This window comes from Monodelphis domestica, chromosome 1 (genome assembly GCF_027887165.1).
Source record: "Monodelphis domestica isolate mMonDom1 chromosome 1, mMonDom1.pri, whole genome shotgun sequence".
In the NCBI taxonomy this organism is placed as follows: domain Eukaryota; kingdom Metazoa; phylum Chordata; class Mammalia; order Didelphimorphia; family Didelphidae; genus Monodelphis; species Monodelphis domestica.
Genome location: NC_077227.1, coordinates 679,677,337 through 679,693,442, shown reverse-complemented (window position 1 = coordinate 679,693,442; position 16,106 = coordinate 679,677,337). Strand labels below are relative to the sequence as shown.

General features: G+C 36.1%; 1 protein-coding gene across 1 annotated transcript; it reads right to left on the bottom strand.

Annotated features, from left to right (window-relative positions):
- Window positions 1-8,804: 8,804 nt before the first annotated feature.
- LOC103096066 (olfactory receptor 1N1-like) lies at window positions 8,805-9,808 on the bottom strand. The gene has a single exon (XM_007477424.2). The coding sequence runs from the start codon at window positions 9,750-9,752 to the stop codon at window positions 8,805-8,807; it is 948 nt and encodes a 315-aa protein (XP_007477486.2). The 5' UTR covers window positions 9,753-9,808.
- Between the last annotated feature and the right edge of the window lie 6,298 nt (window positions 9,809-16,106).

Genomic DNA, 16,106 nt, shown 5'->3' with positions numbered 1-16,106 from the left:
TTTTACCTAGACAGTGCAACTTTCCAATAGAGGACTTGAGAGAAGGAGGTGGAGTTGCAAGAGAAGGAGCAGGAAGAGAGATGTTCTAACAATTCCTAGGACAGAAGATTATCACATTCTTCCTAGGTTGTATGTTAATAACCCCAGAGATGGAAGGATGAAAGGGTGCTTTTGGGTTCACTTTTTTCCTCTGACTCAACATGGGAGGCTAAGTGAGTTGGAAGAAAGGAATCAGTTATCTATTATGGACATGTGGTTGACCTAATCTTTCTTTCATCTACCTCTGATAAGGACTGGCAGTGGGAAATGGTGTTTTATCTTATAAGTGCTTTGAAATACTTTCTCTTAAATGATGCTTTTAGATCAATTTTTTTTTACTAGTTAGCAGATATTAGACAAATTCTGTGTTTTCTTAGCTACTCCCAGTTGATAAGAATTTAAGGTCAAGCCTGAAGGGAAAGGGCTCCATCAGAGCCAACTTGAAGGATATTATGACTTTATTCCCTTTGATAAAGAATTTGAATGCTGAGAAAAGTCACTCAAGCATCAAGACAACCTTGATGTTTGACAAACAGGACATGGGAGGGTACACCACTCAGATGCACTGGGGATCTTTGTACTTCTTTCCTGCCCCTTCCCCTGGGATGCCCCCTGAAACACCCATGGGAGGAATAATCTGAGAGAAAGTAGAGAATTCCCAGAATGAGAAAAGGTAACTACCCCAGATCCACAATAAAATCTAGAAATCTGAAATTTCTCCTGCTATGACTTTTCCATTGCCCTGACTATACTATCCGTAACATCCTTGAATAAAGATTTTCATGACTTAAGATGAGGGAGTCTGAGCTGCAATTATTTGGGCAGGAACCAACATTCACTCTCCCACAACAAAACTTGCTCTCCCACCTCACCTCTTTTTTGCCTAGTATAGTAAAATCCACCCTACTATTTTTGTTAATAGCTTTCTCCATCAGCTTTAGAGCCTTCTGACAAAATGCAAATCAAACCAACTCTGAAATATCATCTCAAAACTAAATGATAAAGGGGAAAATGATAAAACATTAGAGGGAATGTGGAAAAATAGGGACATTAATACACTGTTGGTGGAACTGAGAACTGATCCAACCATTTTGGAGGCAATGTGGAATTATGCCCAAAGAGTTATAAGACTATGTATACCTTTTGCTCCAGCAATACCACTATCGGGTTTGTTTCCTAAGGTGATTGGAAAAAAAGAAAAGAACCTATATATTCAATGTGTGTATATATATATATATATATATATATATATATATATATAAATAAACTCTTTTTGTGGTGTCAAAGAACTAAGAGTCAAGGGGATGCCTACCAATCTATCAATTAGGGAATGACTAAACATATGATTTGTAGTACATGATTGTAGCATATGATTGTGATAGAATACTATTGCACTTTGAGAAAAGATGAGTAGGCTAAATTTTTTAAAAACATGGAAAGACCTAAATGAAATTATGAAAAGTGTAATGAGCAGAACCAAGAGAATATTATATACAGCAACAGAAATATTGTTTTAATAATAACTTCTGTATGTCTATCTCCAGTGAAAAAATTATTAGATTGAAAAAAGGAAAGCATAATTTTATTTTTACATATATCTTTTTGTCAAATGATGCCTTTAACAGTGCAGAGAGGGAAGAGAGGAAGGGAGAAACTTGGATATTTTTGTGTAACAAATAAATAAATTTTTAAAAATTATAAAAAAAGTAAGATTGTGTTCCCCTTTGGTATTCTTTCTTGTTTATCTGTTTCTGCTTCTTATTCTATATGTAAAATTCTAAAAATCCAAGTTTTTAAAAAATTTCTCATACATCTACACATTTCTCATATTGTTCTTCAATGACATTGTCTCTCTTTCTGTCCAGAATTGAATTCAAGACCATTTCCCCTCCCTCTTGGCTTGACTTCCATAGAATTTTAGACTAATGTGTAGTTTATTGGCAGGTATCTTTTCTTCCAGTCAATCAACCAATAAACATTTACCAAGTATCAACTATGTGCCAGACACTGTTCCAAGCAAAAATATTCCAAAATCTTGGATGTGTGTCAAACTGAATTTGATTCCTTTATCATTAATTTTAATGTGAAATGGTGGTTCCTCTTCAAGGTCTCTATCATTACCACCCTGGGAATCCATTCCTCCTAATGGATGATATCAACTCCAGAGTAGGCATTCCCTTTGTTTTATCTTTTGAAGGATGACATAATTAAGTTTATTAAACATTAATTGCTCTATTCTGGATAGAAGAGTTTTAGTAGATCCATTTCCACTCTGTCATACTACCTTGATGCAACTTTGATTCTGTTTCTCCTTCTCTGATTTTTACTCAATGCTCATTACTATGTCTCCCTCCTCTGCTTCCTCAGATTATTTATATATCTTCTTAAAATATAATATCACTCTGCCCCACTCTCTGTTTTTCTCTTTTTCAACAAGATATATACTTTTTCAGAAATACCTGTGGTATTTCCCATCCCGCTAAATTTTGGTGATGCCATTCATGTCAAATATAATTCCTTGTATTATCATCTTTTGTGAGGAGAAAGAATACAGCCACAACATCCACAAATACACATCTGTTCAATGGGAACATGAAAAAGCTAGATATAGATAGATAAGGAAAACATGTACTCACTTTTTCTTAAGGACAGAACTAAACCTTAAGCAGCTTGCCTTCTAGGGCAAGGATTGGGAAGGTGACCAACTTTCAGAGAGATGACTTTTCTTTATACTCTTGACTCCCTCTTCCTGACAGTGATCCCATAGTTCATGGCATGGCTAGACATGTTTCCCTGACCTATTTTCCTTTGTGGTTCCAAGACAGAAGAGTGGTAAAAGCTAGCAACGGGGGTTAAATTACTTGCCCAGGGTCATATAGCTATGAAGTATCTGAGGCCATATTTGAACCCAGGATCTCTCATTTCTGAGCCTGTCTCTCAACCCACCCACATACCCTCAAGGCCATATGAATCTTAATTATTTCTGGTGGATATTCTGGATCACACACTTCTATAAAACAAAAGCTAAGTCCCACTCACCTTTGGAAGAGTGATTCTGATCTACTATATGCTTTCAAAATAATACTACGGTCCCAACAATGATCCATTTGGAGAAACCTATTTCTAGCCACTGTTTCAGGAGCTACAACTACAAAGATTTGAGGCTTTCAGACAAACACAAAGAAGGGAATTAACAAAAGTAAAGAAAACCTTCCCCAACATATGTCATAGTTTCTTGCTTGTTGAAGTGCACATATTTAACAGGTCAGTGGAGTATGGCTAATTACCTCTGGAAGCGTCCTGGGATAGAAATTCTCTTCTGGTACTTTCATCTAGATGTCTCTGAGGACTCACTCCTATTTTCTCTTACTCTCAAGGATTTACCCATTACTATAATCTCAACTCCCCAGTGTCCTCACTGTTTGACCAGGAAAATATCAGACACCCCTAGGGCATATTCAGTTAAGGGGCAAGGGTTTTATGACAGAATATCTCACTCCCCATTTCAAAGACCATATTCAGTCTTGGGCTGCCTCTTATAATCCCCTTTCATTTCTCCCTCAAGTACTCCAAATATTGGCCTACTTCTTAAAATTAACATTTTTCTTCCTCCTGGTTTGGTTTGGAGTCAGTAAATTGTCAAAAAAATTGTATGGCATTCCATTTGAATCTACAATAAAGATCATAAAAATGAAAAAAAATAACCCTTATGACTTGTCTTTTCATAAGCATTTTCCCTCCTCCCAGAAGCCTTGTGAAACAGAATATTGTTTTGAAATTTATACCTGCCCCTCACATCCTTGTATAGGAGGAGAATAGATATGGAGAAAGTTATTAAGTTTCAAAAAGTCTCAAAAGTTCCACAAATTTAGATTAATTCATTTATTCATTCATTTTCTTCTTATGAAGCAGGTATTCTACAGAATCACTCCTCTATGTGCTAGAGGAAATGCTGCACAAATATAATTATTGCAATGGTCCTCTTTTGGAGTTTATCAGAGAGATTTAACAATGCATAAATACATTACAAGTAAAAATGATTATAACATGGAATACATTTCAAGAATAGCACAAGTATTCTCATAGAATGCAAAATCTGAAGAAAAACAGATCATTTCTCAGTGATATCTGTGAAGGCTTTATGGGGAATGAGGCACTTTGAAGAGTAGGTAAGACTTTAAAAGGTGAAGATGAGTTGAGCAAACATTTTAACAGTAGTAAAGAATATGAGCAAAAGTACAGAAATGGTATTAAAATATGAATGCCTTGCATTTTAAGTATAAATCTGGAAGAAACAGTGTGTTTGTTCTTTAGAATAATTTATCATTATTCCATATGCAAGGCATTTCTAGTTTATAGATGTCTAAACCAGCACAATCACCTCTCCTCCCACCCCTATACCATTAGACTTGTACCCTTCTCCCAGGATGATTTGAGGTAATATTTATAGCAATATTGTAAAAAATGTCACAATATAGTAAAATAAAATTTGGGAATAGCATTTGACAATAGTCACCTAACAATTGTTATCAGCCCATTCTTTCCTGAACTATTTACCTCAAGTGTTTTCCTGGAGTGATTAAAGGGACTTCTTTCCTTTAATTGATATCATAATTATTTCTCAATAGAAAAAGGTTGATCAAAGAAGCAATCATGTGTTTCTCTTTGTGTGGTAAGACTCTGTTAAAGAACTTATCATCCCACCTGGGATGATTTTGCTTAAATATTTTAGCCCATGGGATTCCATCTATCCTTTTTCTGAACTCTGAAATCTACTTTTGCAAAATCTAGTGCACATTTCATAGTGTAATGTTAATGAATTACATTTAAATAGTGATTTAAAGTTTTGCAAAGGACTATTCCTACTTTATTTCTTTTTAGCTATAGAATACTGCTCCAGATAAGTCCAATAGGTTTTATCTCCATTTTCCTAATGATGAATATATATTATATATCCAAGATCATACAAATAGGTGAGGATTAGAAGGCATGTTTGAGTTGTATATCAAATGTAATTACTTGTGTAAACTGCTTTGCAAACTTTAAAACATTAAATAACGTTAGCAATTGTATTATGGATATCGTTGTTGTTAGATGGCTTCTTAGATCCCTTCTAAATTGAAAAAAAACTTGTATTCTTTGATTATGAGCAGGACAACCAATTTGATGAAGGACCTCAAAACTATGCCATATGAAGGAGAATTGAAAAACTTGGCAGTGTGAGGGGGGATTAATAATTAAGAAAAGACTCAAATAGGGGGCAGTTGGGTAGCTCAGGGAATTGAGGGCCAGGCCTAGAGATGGGAGGTCCTAGGTTCAAATCTGGTCTCAGACACTTTCCAGCTGTGTGACCCTGGGCAAGTCACTTGACCCCCATTGCCTAGCCCTTACCACTCTTCTGCTCCTTGGAGCCAAAACACAGTATTCACTCTAAGATGGAAGATAAGGGTTTAAAACAAAAGACTGAAATAATCGGACTTTAAAGATTTGGAGGATGCCAGGCAGAGAGTAATCACTGGGTAGGACTAGGATGAATGGAAAAACTATCAGGGGAGTAGATTTCAGAGATGTGCAACAAAGCAATTACTTGTTTGGTTGTTTTTTTTTAGGTAGTTTTTTTTTTTAACCTAGTGAGTGCTTTATTAATGAAAGTATTCCAACAAGAGTCTAAAGTGCTACCTATCAAAGTTATTGTAGACAATTTTTCTGTTTTGGGTAGAAGGTTAGAAAAGATTATGTCAAAAATGACTCTTAAAATTTATGTGCTTATAGGATTCCAAGTTTCTGATTTACTTAAGCTAATATTTATAATATCCTTAAGAAATTTTAAGAGACTATATATGGAGAAATGTTCCTGAAATTAATGAAGTTGACATCATCAGAGTTGGTCTCCTGCACTCTGTTTTCTGGATGAATAGAGTCTATGATCTGACCATAGGGATATTTTTTTTGTGTTTTCATATTTGGTAAAATGGTAAAGCCAATAAATATATTGCTGAGGAATCTCATTTGCTTTGGGACACCCTAGGCTAAGTCAAGGGATGGATTTCTTTTTTTGCCAAAACAAGCTTCTAGGGCAAGCTCCCCTTTCTGGAAGTGCTGAAACTCTCTCCCTAACTTTGTCTAATTGGGTTGGAAAGAACTGCCACAAGTGGTTAATTAGCATTAGAGGTAAGAAAATTGTGGGTCCCAAGGAGTGGAATTTCCTTGAGGTCTCATTAGCAAAAGAGACAATTATGGGGATTGAACTGCTGCACAGATTTCTCTCTCAAGATATACTGCATTCTATTCTGAAACACTCCCAGCATTCTCTAAAGGTAGGCCTAGGATAAAATAAAATCTTGGTATTTTCTCCATTTCTGACGAAATCTATTATTTGTGGCTTTTAAAATCCCAGAATGTTTCCTAAGCCCCCCAAATCTTTCAAAATAATTAACGCTGCAAAGTCGAGGATCTTGCAGGAGCAGTCCTGTTCAGTTCATAGTATGACAAATCATAGGAGCATAGATTTTGAGCTAGACAGGACCCTTAGTGATCTTCTAGTCCAACCCCTTATTTCACAGATGAGAACCTGAGGGTACTGGAGGTTAAGCCACTTTGCATAGTTAGTAAGAACCTGAGATAGAATTGAACCCAGGGTTTTCTTGCTTCAATTCTTATGATCTATCCAGTATACTACACTGTCTCTAGTAAGTGTGGTTTATCTATAACCCAGCTCAAGGTAGAGTCTGGAGCCCAAGCCACAACTCTACAGGAACCAGAGACCCAGAGCCAGTCAGAGCCTAGCACACAATTTAGAGCTCAGATGAGTGAACCTAACTGTCCTAAACACCCTTTATATTAAGTTTCTCCTTCCTTTCCCTCCCCTTATCTCTTTTTTTTCTCCCTTTTTGCCCTTTTGCACTTTTTTCTTTTCCCTTTTCTTTTCCTTTCCCTTCCAAAAGGGTTAACTGAGCACCTACTCTTTTCTAGGGTTTGTGTAAATCAAGATATAGCACATAATGATGAAAAAGGCCTCAACCTTGTTCCCAAAAGATTGGAGCCTATTTAGATAAGGTATAGGTATGTGTAGAAGCCTTTTATGGGTTCATATCTATTTAAATGACTATTCTGGACTATCATTCCTTTCGAATTTCTTTCTAATAACCAACCAGAATAGAATAGATACACCAGATCCCAAATAAAGTCTATATTAAAAATTAGGGCTTGTAATCCCAAATAACATAAAGACTGAATAAAGAATTAATCATTTAGTTAAAGCATTATTGAATTGGAATTCATGTTTAATCCAACAAGTATACTTGGCAAAACTGAGTGGCAATGTGGATGAAAATGAATTTATAGCCATTACTCACCATATATCTCAGGAAAATCCAGCTAGATGATAGAATGTGATAGAACTATGGAATAAGACAGAATAATATACTTTCCTTAATTGTAAATGGATATTTTTCCTATTGTGTATTGATTAGGACAGGCTAAATTGGCTTGAATACATTAAAATTATTTGTACAATAGAAAAAGGAGAATAAAATTAAACAGAAATTTGGAAATATTTTTGACATTAAAAACTTCACATCTAATATACATATGGGATTGTTAAAATGTTAAATAAGTAACTCCTAGTCTACAATGAATAAGTGGTCAAGGGTTATGAACAAACTCTTTTCAAAAGCAGAATAATAATTCTTATATAAATTTGATAAAAGAATAGTCTCACTAATAATCAGACATCAATCATAATACCTCTGAAAAATCACATCTATCAAATTGATGAAGATATTTAAAATCAGTGAAACCTACTATAGTAGGGGTTGTGAAGAAATACATAGAAGCACCCAATGCTGATAGAATTGCCAACTTGTATAAAAATTTTGAGCAATTGAGCAGTTCACAGGAAAAGTTATAGAAATAACCACAACCTTTGAGCCAATAATTTCATTTGAGGGACACATCTTGAAAGAGTTATCAGAAAACATACACATAAAAATTCATCAATTCAAATATTTTAATAGTAGCATTACTTGTAATTATCCACCCCCAGAAAACAACAACTTTCAACTTCAGGAAGGAATGTTATTGTTGTTATCCAACAACAAGAGAAGAATTAAATTGTAGTGCATCTAGTGTATTGAAATATAATAGGTAATTAAAACTGACATGTATGAAGGAGATAAAGAAATTTGGAGAAAAAACTTTTTATACAAAATTGAAAAGTGAAAGAAAAAAACAGACTACACACTCTGATCATAGAAGAGGAAAAAAATTAAGGATCAAGAATGGATCAAGAACCTTGATGGAGGGGGGCAACTGGGTGGCTCAGTGGATTGAGAGCCAGGCCTAGAGACAGGAGGTCCTAGGTTCAAATCTGGCCTCAGACACTTCCCAGCTGTGTGACCCTAGGCAGGTCACTTAACCCCCATTGCCTAGCCCTTATCACTCTTCTATCTTGGTACCAATATACAGTATTGATTCCAAGACAGAAGGTAAGGGTTTAAAAAAAAAAGAACCTTGCTGGAGATTTAGAGGGGATGATGAAAAAGGAATTGACATTTAAAAAATGAAAATTAATGTATGAAAATATAATTAGCTTTAAATCACATTTGTCCAGTTGTATTGATGTTTAACATTAAATATGTAAATATGTGAGTATGTATATATATATATCACATATGTATACACATACACACACACATATATATATATATATATACATATATATATATATATATTTTTTTTTTCCCTCCAGCATAGAGAGGCAGGGATCACTGAGCCTGGGAGATAAATAGCCTACCTCTTAGAAGGCTTACGAGGCCTGCCTTCATATCCTGATTCCTCAGACTATATAGGAAAGGGTTCAGCATTGGAGTAACCACTGTGTAGACCACGGAAGAGGCGGTTTCCTCAGTAGAGTATACAGAGGAGGGACAGAAATAAGCACTCAGAACTGTTCCATAGAACACACAGACTACAGAGAGGTGGGAGCCACAGGTAGAGAAGGCCTTGAGCCTTCCTCCACTCCCAGCTGGGATTCTGAGGATGGCCGAAACAATGAGAATGTAAGAAGCCACAATACAAAGGAAAGGGATCGTCATAACTGGGCCACCAACAGCAAAAACCATCAACTCATTGATATGGGTGTCAGAGCAGGACAGCTTCAGAAGGGGGCCAATATCACAAAAGAACTGAGACACTTCCCCTGGCACACAGAAGGAAAGCTGGGCCATAAGGAGGGTGTGAATCAGGGCAACAAGATTAGTGAGAACCCAACACAGGCTCACAAGGAAGACACAGATCCTGGGGCGCATGGCCGTGGTGTAGTGGAGAGGGCGACAGATGGCCACATAACGGTCATATGCCATCACGGCCAGCAGGAAGCTGTCTAGATCCCCAAAAGTGAGGAAAAAGTAGAGCTGCGACAGGCATCCTATGTAGGAAATAGTGTGGCATTGGGTGTACATATTCACCAGCATCTTCAGAACAGTAGTAGAAGATAAGCCAATATCAGCTAAAGAGAGGCAGGCCAAGAAAAAGTACATGGGGGTGTGGAGATGAGGTTCAGAGATGATCGCCAGGGAGATGAGCAGGTTCCCAACTATAGTCACCAGGTACATGAATAGAAAGAGCCCAAAAAGAACCTGCTGGTGCTCTGGCCGATGGGAGATCCCCCGGAGGAGGAATTCAGAAACAGTAGACTGATTTCCAGGTCCCATGTCATTGACACATCAGAATGTAATAAAAGGTCTAAGGAAAATAAATGAACATTATATATATATGAATATATATAATATATAAATAAATGAACACTACATATAAATATAGAATATATAAATAAACATGTATATAAATATAGAATGTATAAATAAATGAACATATATAATATAACATTATATAATATATATAAATAAACACAAAATATATATAAATAAATGAACATTATATATAAAATATGTTTATATATATATATATATCCTTAAATGCATTGGGTTGCATGTCAATCAACATTCCTTTTTAAGAATATTAGAAAAAAATAGTAAAACCTATTTTTCAAATACTTTATTTCTTTTTTTAAGTTTAGTTGACAAAATAATTTACAGCCTTTGTGAAATAACTCTTTAGCACTGTGAATACCGACCCACTTCAGGTCCATATAATCAATCAATCAATCAATCAATCAACCATCTAGCATTAATTAAGAATCTATCATGTAGGGGTAGGAGGCAGCCAGCGGTTAGAGCTCAGTGAATGGAGCACTAGGCCTAGAGTCAGGAAGACCTGAGCTCAAATGTGATTTCAGACACTAGCTGTGTGACTCTGGGCAAGTCACTTAACCTCTGTTTACCTTCATCCACTGGGGAAGGAAATGGAAAATCACTCTAGTATCTTTGCCAAGAAAACTCCAAGTGGGGTTGTGAAGAGTCAGACATGGCTGAATGACTGAATTACTATAACAACCATAAACAATGAAATAAATATAAAAAAAAATTGGAACAACTATCAGTGGGGCAGTGGGTAGGGTACCAGGCCTGGAATTAGAAAGGTCTGAGTTTGAATCTAGCCAAAGACACTAGTTATGTAACTGTAAGCAAATTACCCAAACACTATTTGAATCAGTTCCTCATCTATAAAATGGGAAACACTGGAGAAGGAAATGGCAAACCACTCCAATATCTTTGCAAAGAAAACCTCAAGAACTTTATAGTTACATAGAATTGGGCACAGAGGAATAACTGAACAGCAACGTTTTGAGAGTGAAGTACAGAGGCAAACGTAAAATAGTTCTTTCACAGTAATGAAGAAGACAAAAACATACATTTAAATATATATATGTATAGGTGATATATCTGTTTATATACATATATGTATATTTTGTTGTTGTTCAGCTATGTTCAACTCTTTGTGACCTCTTGTGGGTTTTTTTTGGCTAAGATATTGGAGTGGTTTGCCACTTCTTTTTCTAGCTCAGATGAGAAAACTGAGGCAACAGGCTTACATAGCTAGCAAGTGTCTGAAGCTAGATTTGATATTAGGAGGATCAGTCTTCTTGATTCCAGCCCTAGTGCTCTATCCACCTAGCTGCCCATTTGTATACATGTGTATATGTCTATATATCTAAAATTATGTGTGTGTGTGTCTAGAGAAAGAGAGAAGGAGAGAGAGAAAGAGAGAGAGAGAAGAGAGAGAGAGAGAGAGAGAGAGAGAGAGAGAGAGAGAGAGAGACAGAGAGAGAGAGAGAGAGAGAGAGAGAGGAAGTGCAGGAGGAGGAAGTAGGGTATATATAAAACATACACAAAACAGATTCAAAAAAATAACCTTGGGAGGAAGATAAACACTAGTACTTTAGTTGGAGATGGGGCAGGAAAAAGATATCATGAAGAAAGTGTCCTGGAGGTGCATTTTGAAGAAAATTAGGGTTTCCAAGAAATGGAGATCAAGTGGGAATTCAAAGCTTGAGGGACGGTCAGAGAAAGGAATAGAAACAAGAGACACATTATTATAGAAGAAACAGCAAGAAGGCAAGTTTGGACTGCATGGTGTAGAAGCGTAATATTTTACAAAGCAGGAAAGGTAAATTGAGGCCTGGTTGTGGGGTGCTTTGAATGCTAGAGAAAGTTTTTTAAATCCTTACCTTCCATCTTGGAATCAATACTCTGTATTGGTTCCAAGGCAGAAGGCTAGGCAAATGGGTGTTAAGTGACTTGCCCAGGGTCCCACAGCTGGGAAGTATTTGAGGTCAGATTTGAACCTAGGACCTCCTGTCTCTAGGCCTGGCTCTCAATCCACTGAGCTACCCAGGAGCCCCTGAGAAATTTTTATTTGATCCTGGTAATCAGGAGTTGAGTAAGGATGTGGCCTGGCTAGGCTTGCATTCTAGGAAAAATCACTTTAGCAGCTAGTTGAGGATGGATTAGAGTGAAGAGAAATGAGTTAGGGAGAACAATTAGGAAGATACTGCAATAATCCAGGCAAAAAGTCATGAGGACCTGAACTAATATGGTGACCATGTAATGTGAGAAAATGGCACATGTAAAGGAATTGGCTTCAGCAAGGAAAAAGACCACCTCATTGTCAGATACTTAGGGAAATTAAGATAAAGTAAGGGATGATGTAACATCCCAAACTGAATACAATATACCACAGGTGTCCTTTTTAGGACAGAGCATATTAGAATTCACATCTTCCTTGCTCTAAATACTATCTGTAATAAGTGCTGAATTCAATTCAAATGGACTCCATTTTCTAAATAAAGAGGAAAAATCATCAGCTAAGAAGAATAGAGGAGGGGAAATTTTAAAGTTTGAGGAGAGAAGAGAAAGTTTGGAATAGCTTCTATTTGAAATAGCTAAATGAGAGAGAGGATCAATTAGGGTATTTTAAAGCTTATCAAAATCCTTCTGAAGATGTAACATCCCAAATGAATACAATATGCCACATATGTCCTGCTCAGGACACATCTTCCTTGCTCTAAAGTCTGGTTGTGATGTTACAGATGATACATAATAAAATTGTTGGGTCCCTTTCTATGACCCTCCCTACTGTTGGGTCACTTCTCTCATCTTATAACTTGTGTAAAGATTATTTTTTAAAACTCAGATTGTATTACTTTATATTTATTCCCATTTCATCTTGTTAGATTTGGCTCTTTGGTTCAGCCTTTCAAAATCTTTTGGAGTCCAGATTCTGACATCAAACATCAAGTTCATCAGTCTAGAGTTTGAGCAATTCACCTTTCCATTTTTTAAGAAATGAGGACAAAGTTTATGCCTTCCTTAGTCCTGGGCAATTTAATAAATGCAATAAACACCAAGCATATGGAAGGAACTATGCCAGACCCCAGAGCCAAAATATATCTTTACCTATATATTAAAGGCCTTCTCCTGAAGGAGCTTCAATTCTAAGGATATGGCATGTAAGTTGATAAATAGGATACAAAGTAGGAAATGAGGACAATCGAGAAATCAGATAAAGTCTTATAAGAATGCAGAGCACTAAAAACTAGAGATGATCAAGGAAGACTTCTAAGAGTAGATATTTCCTGGCCTAAGTTTTGAAGGAAGGTAAGAATCCTAATCGGGCACAGTTAGCAGAAAGAATACATTCCAGGAATGAAGATGGCCTGTGGGAACTCATGGAGGTAGGAGTTGACGTGTGATTTTTGAGAGAAGCCTACGATAGTCCAATTTGGCTGAAGTGTAGAATACGTGAAGGTGAGTAATATGGAAAAAAAAGCTATAAATGTGTCAGTATCATAAAATTTTAGAATAGAAAAGGACCTCAGTGATTCTCTAGTCCAACCCATATTCCAAAATTAATCCTCAAAAAACACAGCTGACAATCTAATCTCTATTTGAATACTCTCAATAAAGGAAAGTCTGCTATCACATGCAGAAGTCTGTTCCACTTATGGATAGCTCTAAGGACAGGAAGTTTTTCTGATAAGAGTAGTTTGCATCTTAGCAGCTTCCATCATTGTCCCTGATTTTGGTGCTGGGACCAAATAGGAAAAGTCTAATGCTTCTTCTGTGTGACAGTCTTTAAAAATAACTATCATACCCACCACCATCCCCACTCCATCTCCAAAGTATTTTCTTCTTCAGGTTAAAATTACTAGTTTCTTCAGGCAGTTCTAGTTTCCTGAGGCAGATAGGTAGTCCAGTTAAAACTTGGGGAAGGAAGACCTGAGTTCAAAGCCACCCTGGGAAATTCATTTAAACTCTTTATCTCCTTTATTTTCCTTAACTGTAAAATCAAACTAGTAGTTAGTAGCACCAACCTCATAGGCTTATTGTGAGGATTAAACAATATTTCTAGAAGTGTTTAACAAGGTACCTGGCACATAGTAGACACTTCAATAATGTTTACTCCCTTCCCAGTTTTCCTAAGACCCAAATTCCCATCTCTGATTATTCTTCAGATGATTAATGTGATTATTAAATTGTTGCACTCAGAACTGAGAGCACTACTCAGAGCAGAGTATGGTAGTTCTGTTACCTTATGTTCAGCAGCTAAACTTCTGTTAATGTAATCCAAGATTTAATTTCCTTTTTTGGCTACCATATCATACTAATGACTCATATTGAGCTGGTAGTCCAGTAAAGCCCCAAAATTGTTTTTTATCATCCCTACCTCATCTAGTTCTGCCTCCCCATCTTATCTTTGTGAAACTGATTTTCTCAACCCAAATGTAAAATGCTACGTTTTGCCAATTCTAATTAATCAGATCCAGCCTAATATTCATGCCTGTCAGATTCCTTTTAGATTCTGCTCCTATTGTTCAATTTCATGTCAGTAGATTTGATAAGCATGATCTCTACATAGGTGAAACAAGATGGGAACAAGCCTTAAATGCCATGCTAAGGATTTTGTATTTAATCATAGAGGTGAAAAGAAAAAGAAGGTTTGGAACTGGGGGATGCTATGATCAGACCTGTACCTTACTGTGCTTATTTTTCCAAAGCATAGCATTCCATTGTTTAGAAGTTATGATTATAAGAAGTTTGTTGGCTGCTTTGTCTGTGGACTCTTCCATTTGCACTTCCCTATCCCTTACCTGACTGCTTTTTGCTGATCTCAGATACCTTCACAAAAGACTCCATCTCTTCTGCCACCACTTGTCTCCTTTGGCTAAGGGGGTTTTCATCATGAAAATCTGATCTGAGAAATTTGGAACCTTTCCTCTTTGAGGAAAAGGAGATGGAGAGAGTTTTTGGCAAAACTGGCAGTAAGTGGTTCACCACTACCAGGAACAAGAGAATCTGCTTGTTGGTTATGGCAAGAATATTTATCAGTTTTGTGGGCCCCTGGGCCTTAATCTCCATGAAACCTTATTAGAGGATGATAAACAGTTAGTTGTCCTATTTTAGCACCCAAGCACAATAATCTCAGGGCTTACCTGGGTTTGAGAAGAGGGGATGGGTATCTCTCCTGACAACAATGTTTGTATTATAGTTATTATGTACACAAACAGATGGAGAAGCTAATGATACTTTATTATTAATACCCAAAGCAACCTCTCATTTAATCCCTAAGAGAACTTCTACCAACATGGATAGAAATTCTTCATGCCTCAATTGACATAAAGCATTATGGGCATAGATAATTATCAACATTAATTATGATTTCATGTGGACACTTTGACCTTCCTTTGAGATTAAATGTGGACTTTATGAGATACTGAATTCTCTTATCATTTCCCCCCTTTTACATAATGAAAACAATTTTAACATTAATTTTCATTTTGAATTTCAAAATCTCTCCTTTCTTCTGACCCTCCCTCCTTCCTTCCCTTCCTGCCCTCCCACCTCCCTGAGACAGTAAAGAATCTGATACAGATTTTATATGTGCAGTCATGCAAAAATTTTTTCTATTAAAGTCATTTTGTGGAAAATATCTCAAATAAAAAAAGGAGAAGAAAATGAAATAGAGTAGGTTTCAGTCTGAAATCAGACTACATCAGTTCTTTCTTTTGAGGGAAGATGGCATTTGTCATCATAAATCTTTGGGATTGTCTTGAATCACTGTGTTGCTGAGAATAACTAGCTCATTCACAGTTGTTCATCAATAAATATTGCTGTTATGTAAAATGTTCTTCTGGTCACTTCACTTTGCATCAGTTCACATCACTGAAGATTTTAGTGTCTAGATGATGACTTGTAGAGGGTATTGTTGAGAAGAATCATCAGCTATTTGTGTAAGAGGTTGGACAAAATAAGTTCTATGATCCCTTTAAACCATTAAATTTGTTGATTTTCAGTTGTGAGAAAGCATCTTTAACCTATATTATAATCTGTAGTAATTTTTAAAAATACAGATCTGAATATGGCATTCTACTAAAAAGTCTTCAGAGACTATGTTGTCTCTAGGACAAAATACAAATGCCAATTAATATTTAAATGCCAATTAAAATAAAAAAAAACCTTTATTCTACACACTTTTCTTTTTAAAAAATTATGTTTCATTTTTTTAATTAGCAAAAATCTGCTTTCTCTCCCTCCCATTTGGAAGTTCCATATATTTCACTAATAATGGGAGAAAAATAAAACATTTTGTTATAAATACATATAGTT